At 39.5% G+C, this 7,451-nt stretch overlaps 2 protein-coding genes across 2 annotated transcripts; both read right to left on the bottom strand.

Moving 5' to 3' along the window:
* Nucleotides 1-238: 238 nt before the first annotated feature.
* On the bottom strand, nucleotides 239-1,434 carry SS1G_05257 (predicted protein; the record flags this gene model as incomplete). The annotated part of the gene is made up of 4 exons (XM_001593779.1): nucleotides 239-758; nucleotides 796-1,142; nucleotides 1,223-1,318; nucleotides 1,369-1,434. The coding sequence occupies 4 exons, from the start codon at nucleotides 1,432-1,434 to the stop codon at nucleotides 239-241; spliced, it is 1,029 nt and encodes a 342-aa protein (XP_001593829.1).
* A 4,229-nt stretch (nucleotides 1,435-5,663) lies between these two features.
* SS1G_05258 (hypothetical protein) lies at nucleotides 5,664-7,139 on the bottom strand (the record flags this gene model as incomplete). Its single annotated transcript, XM_001593780.1, has 1 exon — nucleotides 5,664-7,139. The coding sequence occupies one exon, from the start codon at nucleotides 7,137-7,139 to the stop codon at nucleotides 5,664-5,666; it is 1,476 nt and encodes a 491-aa protein (XP_001593830.1).
* Between the last annotated feature and the right edge of the window lie 312 nt (nucleotides 7,140-7,451).

Genomic DNA, 7,451 nt, shown 5'->3' on the forward strand with positions numbered 1-7,451 from the left:
ATCAAATAAACCTAAAAACCACGATTATCACTCTCAAGTCCCATTGGATTTTAAATCTCTAGAAATTCCAATCTCAAGACCTATCAACATCATGCATCTCCTATTCTTGCTTTTCTCCTTTACAATCCCCCAATATTATTCAAATTTCTAGACTACTTTTCCATCCACATCTTCCTTGCCTCCCTTCTGATCTTGAATACCTGAAAGTAGATGATTCCCGAGCTAACTACTGTGTCTTTTAAGCCGCTGCCCTCATGCCCAAACCGTATGATTGGCCACTGGTACAAACGGTTCCGGGAGCTAGGTTTTGTACGACACTCCAGCTGCCACTGGCACATTGCTGGAAGGAGGATCCGGAAATACAGTTGAACATTCCTTCGGCGGAGCAGGCACCTTTCTGCTCTCCCTCACTAACATCTGCGTCACTGTGGTTTTGTTTAAGGACATTCTCGACTGGCTCCTGTTGAGCAGGTTCTTCTTGGACTGTTGCTGGTTCCTCTTGGGCTGGTTCTTCTTGAACAGGCTGCTCTAGAACAGGTTCTTCTTGTACTAGTGCTGATTCCTCTTGGGCTGGTTCTTCTTGAACAGGCTCCTCTGGAACAGGCTTCTGGAACAGGCTCCTCTTGAATCGAGTCCTCTTCCCCAACAGGATCCTGTTCAGCTGACTCCTCTTCTTTAACAGGCTCTTCTTCTCCAACAAACTCCTCTTCTTCATCTGATTCCTCTTCTTCGCCTGCTTCTTCCTCTTCAGCTGCCTCCTTCTCAACTGGCTTCTCCTCAATTAGCTCCACTAACTTACCCTCAGCTGGCTTCTGCTCGAAAGGCTCCTCCTCAACTGTGTTCTCTCCTGCTGTCTTTTCCGCAACCTCCTTTGCCCCTTCGACGTTAATATTTCCATCATCTTCAGGGTAGGTGATTCCACAATGATCTCCGCAGGCGCGAACAATTTCCTCTCCCATCATTGTATGAGGGTTCTTGCCAAATAAGGCTCCTCCAGGTTGAAATTTCTCATTTGTAGGGCATTTTCTACAGAACTCCTTGATAGGCTTGCATCGATCCTCGAGCATATATTCAGGGATTACGAGTCTATGGAAACGTTTATCGAGCTTACCCTGCGTACAAGCTTCGTGGGAGGGAAAAATCTAGTAATGAGTTAGCAGGTAAGTAAATTTGTGGCCTTCTGGCCAGTGGTCAAGATAAATTGAAGTAGAATGGAACGTACGAAAACCCTTTTGGCGTCACCAGGGGGCCCCACGTAGACGGTTCGTTCGTCGCTATTTAATTTGCCTTTACCGCCGCATTCATCACAGCGAGGTTGCTGGGAATTGTTAACGGTGTTCATATGATATACACGGAGCGTTAACTTACAATTGAAGTACCTTGTACTAAGGTGAAGGCCATAATGGCAGCGATAACAGACTTCGAGAAATACATGATGATAATGATGATGTTTTCTGTCGATAATTTTTGGGGGATGAAGAAAATTCAAAAGCAGGGGATAGTGAAAGACTTTATAAGATTCCATAAGAAACTTTTTGAGTCCTTCAAAGCTACAAATGACGCGATCGAGTCCGTTTGAAAAGATGCTTTCTCTTTTTTGGGACTACTGGATATAATCTAGCTAAGTTTGGTCAAGATCCATCTATCTCTGATCTCTAAGAGGGATACTAAAGATGTGTTGACACTTGTTCATATCTTTAGTGAAAAACGACTCAGCGATTGAGTATTTCGAGATTGAGGATTGGAGAAGTAGAGGGAAAGATGGCCGATATTTGTGAACTAATAGAGACTAAAGGAACCGGTTGCTTCCGGCGAGTCAGGTGATAGATACACTTGCTTCATTAAAGCTATGGTGTAAATGTTTCGTAAGAAATATTTTCAAGTCTTTGGAAGTATATATTAGTTACGATTTAACTCATATGGCTCTTATAATGGGATAGTTTTAGTCAGGAAGGCCAATTCATATTGGATCCTGAAGAAAACTGCGTTTTCATATAGCAAAAAATGTGAGCATTCAAGATGGATATAATCATTCTCGACTTCGAAAAAAGCACATCATAGATTACCCGTCATGAAGATTCAAGTTTAAACGAAATAGTGTTCAAACGTTCGACATTCTAGCCAATGAACGGATAGACTAGTGCTCTAGCCTCACTAACCCAATCTCTCCATACTCCATCCTTTAGTGAGAATATACAAAACGAATCGAAAATTCTCATACCGATCATCGATATAGAATCATACAAATCTTATTCAACTTAGCAAAGAAATATCCCCAATCTCTCACCATTTCTTTCACAACCAACTGAGCAGATACATACATGCATAATTTCTCAATATCTTCCCTCATCAAACGAATAATCATTCCTTCCCCATCTGATCTACACGTCAAATCTCAGAGCCTCATCCCCACACTAATAACATTAAGTCAGTCTTGAATGCCATCCGCCGCCCACCGGTACATAATGAGCTCCATATTTTCAGCAAATCCCACAAAATTCAATGATTCCATTGGGTATTCTCATAATCTAACTCTTGGAAGATATTATTTTGATCTTCAAGCTCTGAAAACAACTCTATTTCTATTATTCCAAATAAATATTCTAGATTCTTCATTCATTATACTTCGAGATTTATTACTGAAAATTTTGAGCTTTTTGTTGCGTGTCTGATATTTGCGCACATTGCGATATTATTATGTATGTAATAAGTCTTAGAAATTTTAAATCGCTCTCATATGCTCTCTCTGTAGACTTATCCTTGAGTCTATTTATATCTATGCTTTCTTCACCTTGATCATTTAAGCCCGCGGAGATTTGATTACTTGCTTGCTGTATTTCTGATGGTGTTATGTATTATATGGATATACATATTTGTATTGAAAAAGTCATTCCCAGATATGCTGCCAGGACTTGCTACTCCGACTCTACTTCTGGGACTTAAGTTATGAATATGTTTTTAGATAATCTCTCCTACACCCATTGAGTAATTATATTTCAATCTCAGATTGTAATTAATCAAAATAACCATCTATTTATCTGACCATGATATATACCACATCGTTGGGTCCCTTGAAGAGAAAACTGCCAGATGATCAATAAGTCCGCTAGTGTAATATTTGGGTATTTTTCTCCATCTATTCTTCTGTAATCCTTCGTCTCCTTTTCTCTTCTATATCAAGCAGTTTGTTCAATAGTCTTACTGTATTCGTATACATGCTAATTAGTCTGTGATGTATTTGAACTTGGACTTTGGGAAGGTCTAATTATTATAAAACTTTTGAATAAGACAGGTAGTCTAGTATTAAAAATTCCAGGTTGCCGTCTGAAGGCTTAGATGAAATATCGTCTATTATATACTTATGATTTATTAAAGCTTCAAAGCTAGTGGTCTTAATTTCCCCTCCTCAGCGCTCCCTTCCTCTTTCTTTCCTGTCCTATCCCGCTTCTAATGATTGAAAAGTAAAGACTTTTTATTCTATATTTAATGATTAAAATAATGTACTCCTTTCTATCTCTAAGAATAAAATAAGAAAAAAGAAAATAGTTTATTTTAAATAAAATTTATTATTAATTGTTAAAGTGAATGGTTCCTGCGTAGCACGTGCACAGGGCACTAGTCCTGTTAGGACTAGATTGAGAAGCTCTCTTACAGAGAGCTTCGCACTTCCGTAGAACTTAGAAGAGAGATTTACCTACTAGACCAATATTACCTCAGTTCTGCCCTATCAGCTTCCCACTATTCCCTGTGTGAGGTCATTCCTTTTAACATTAATTATGTTTTAATCCTATAAAGTGTTACGAGGGTAGCCGCCTAGATCACGTGGAAGTACTCTAGGCTCTCGAGGTGGTTTATAACCAGGCGTCAAGCAGGGACTTAAAGTAATGACAATAATGCAATTCGTAACTAATAGTAGAGTATACTAAATGATTGATCTTGATCTTGAGCACGAAGCTCTATACAAAGGGAATCCATCTTGATTATATAGACCTTCGTATTCCAACATTGGAGCTATGTGTAACGATACTATACTGGAGGCAGCGGCTGCCTAAGGTTTCGTCTGGTTGGTAGTTGTAGATTAAGGCTTTATCACTGGTCTTCACTTGGAAGTGAAGTCGTTACTAGATCAAGTAGAATGTAGGTAAACTAATTGATAACTAAGTTGGGCACAAAGCTCCTTAACTACGAGACTAAATGAATGTTTATATACCCTATATCATCTTTTGAGGACCTTTGGGACCCTAAGGTCCAAAAGGTCCTTGAGGTCACGTGAATTAATGAATCGTGACACTTCGCTCCCTCGCTCCCTCACAAGACTATTCATGTGATCCTATAACACGTGATAATAGTTATAATGTTACAACGTAACACTAGACAGCAAACCTCGTAACATATAAGACCAATAAAATAAAATAAAATAAAATAAAATAAAATAAAATAAAATAAAATAAAATAAAATAAAATAAAATAAAATAAAATAAAATAAAATAAAATAAAATAAAATAAAATAAAATAAAATAAAATAAAATAAAATAAAATAAAATAAAATAAAATAAAATAAAATAAAATAAAATAAAATAAAATAAAATAAAATAAAATAAAAATAGTAATAATAACAATAATAATAATAATAAACTTTTACTGACCACAATCATCCACTAATTCCTACCTCTCCCTCATCCTCTCCCTCATCCTCTCCAAATCCCCCCTTCCTCCCTCACTGCCTCCCTCGCAAACTATTCCTATTCCTATTCCTAAACAAAGAAGAAAAGGAAAAAGTTATCCGAAATAAAAAGGGATGATGGATGGATGGAAGAGGATATCTATTATGCATGACTTACTATATAAATACTAGGTATATAATCAATCATACATACCTTATCACACATCAACTCCACACAACTTCACACACACACACACTCGCACACACTCACTCCAGAGATAAGTAGGTAGATTAGGTAGATAGATAAAGTAGATAGATAAATCAATACGTCAAGATCCAATGATCAAGCATATTTAATTATTTAATACGATATGAACATTTGCCTATGACCTGACAAATCCCTATCATCTTCATTCTCAGCCATATCCACGTCCACCGTTTCAACTTCAGCACCATACCATCACCACTACATCAACACTCCCTACTCATTCAAGCTCAAATCCATCCATACCATATTTGTAATGACTCAATAAAAAGTTAAGGTAAAAAAAGAAAAAACTCCGCCGATTCCATATCCACGCCATCCCACTCCCCCTTACCTGCATTTCACAATGTTGATATAAGTTCCCATCGCGTAGCATATATTCCACCCTTTATTCTCCCATCCCCAATAAAACAAAGCCAGCATTCGCCAACCATCGTACAAGCATCCCCAAAAACCTGTCGATATATGCCCCCAATTTCCTTCCCCTTATTCCCCATCTCCATGAAAATTAGCTAGGTACCATTGATGTGAATTCCAGCTTTGCAATAAAATGATCAACGGTAAAGCAATCCCGCCATCTAAAATCCAACTCCCATGGTATGTGATGATGCGAAAAGGGCTGAAGATGTGATAATTGCACTGTCTCTTTTGCAAACCAGCTAAAAAAGACAAACGAAAAAGAAAATCTGTTATGACAAGTGTGTTTGTAGTGTATGTATAAGTCGGTAAGGTGTATTAATTTAGTATTCCATCCCACATTCCCGGGCGATTAAAAACTGGGTAAATATTTGATTGAGCAAGTCCTCGAGCAGCTTCTGTTGCACAACAAAGTCTCTTTCTTCCAGATGAACCTGTTGGCATTATTTGCGCACCAATTTGTCCATCTGACTTAACAAAACCAGCTAGACATTCCGAGTCGCGGACCACGCTTCCAGCCAACAGTTCCCGTACATTTTCATGAAGAGAAACATCAAGTGAATGAGTCCTACTTCTTTTAGCACCAGCTTTGTTGGGCGAATCTGTGGATCTTGGTTGACTGTGCAATTCTTGTAAAGCACGTGCAGCTTCCGCAGCTTTCTCGGCTGCATCGGCAACAAATTCATCGTCTGTTCCACAAATCTCTGCTACTGTCACAACAACATTTCTATTCTGCTTCTTACTACACAGCTTCGCATATCGACAACGCGCCAGGACATCCAGCTTTGCTGGGACCGGCGCACTCGTCAATGACGATGCAGATGAGATTGAAGATGAACGAGATGATCTTGAGGAAGTATCCGAAATCATTGATTCTGGTGAAGACATTGACGAGACAGAATTGGCCAAAGATGATCGACGATTACAAGAATATCCTTGTGGAGATGAGGTAAATTGAGTTGTCCACTTTTCAGTCGCTTGAGGACCACAAAAGCTTGTCTGTGTCATAGCGAGACTCATCGAGGATTTGCCAAGCATATAAGACGCAGCACTCACAGCAGGAGTGTTGTATCCAGAACTCTGGGGAGTCAATCGTGGTGTTGGGAGAAGACCAAGAGCGGGTGCAGGTCTACTAGTGGGACAAGCAACTGAAGGTGATGGCTCCATGATGTTAGGAGAATATTGCTTCGGGGTCGAAGTAGATTCATTAGAACCAGGGAAATGATAAGCAGACAATGGCGTGAAAGGTCTTAGCGGAAGACCACAAACTTCTTTTTGAGGTCCTGTAATTTCCTTAATGTTATCCAATTCTGGGTTGAGCTGTAGAACAATTCTTTTCCATTCGACAGACTGTTCTGCAATACTTAAAGAAGCGCCTGAGGATGGAGGTTGCGACGACGGTGTGTAGTTGAGAACAATGTCAGTCCAACGTTGAAAGACTTTTTCTGTTATGTGCAACTCCCAATTCACGGCGAGGAGAAAGGCTATTTCGTTTTGGTTAATCTCTAAAGTTGGTAATCCAGAAATCTTACTCCAAGCGCGCGACGAGTAGTTTCTATCTTGCAAATATTTCGAAGCGAGAATAAGCGCAGACAAAAACATTCTTCGACCACATTGTAAAGCTCTGAATGATTGCGCATCATCCGGCTGCTCCATGGTGAAATCGGTCTTCGGTACAAAAGGTTTGATCAAAATCAGGTAGTACAAAGCGACTTGAAGAGTCGAGTAGCTAGTCCTTGATCGTCTCAAAGTTTCCTGTATGAAGATACGCAAAGGAAGGACACCTTTACTCATTTCGCTTCTACAAGCGACGGTTGAAAGGGGCCAAATCGCTTTCTACAATCAAAGTCGAGGAATCTGGGAGGGAATGGTTGAGCGCATAAACTTGGGGATCATCAGGAATTCATAATAAGCTTTACCGACGAGGCTATCGACGAAATTGACTTTTCGATCAGCTTTGACGTATCAAAGTTGGAGGACGTCCTGTGGGGGGTGCAGGATTCCGACACTGGTCCTCCTTGGGGTTTGGCCTTCTTCCGGGAGCGAATTTCGGCAGGTAACCTTTTGTTGTGGGCCAAAATTTTAATGGGTAAGGATTTTTTTTTC

This window comes from Sclerotinia sclerotiorum, genomic scaffold, assembly GCF_000146945.2.
Source record: "Sclerotinia sclerotiorum 1980 UF-70 scaffold_6 genomic scaffold, whole genome shotgun sequence".
Classification (NCBI taxonomy): Eukaryota; Fungi; Ascomycota; class Leotiomycetes; order Helotiales; family Sclerotiniaceae; genus Sclerotinia; species Sclerotinia sclerotiorum.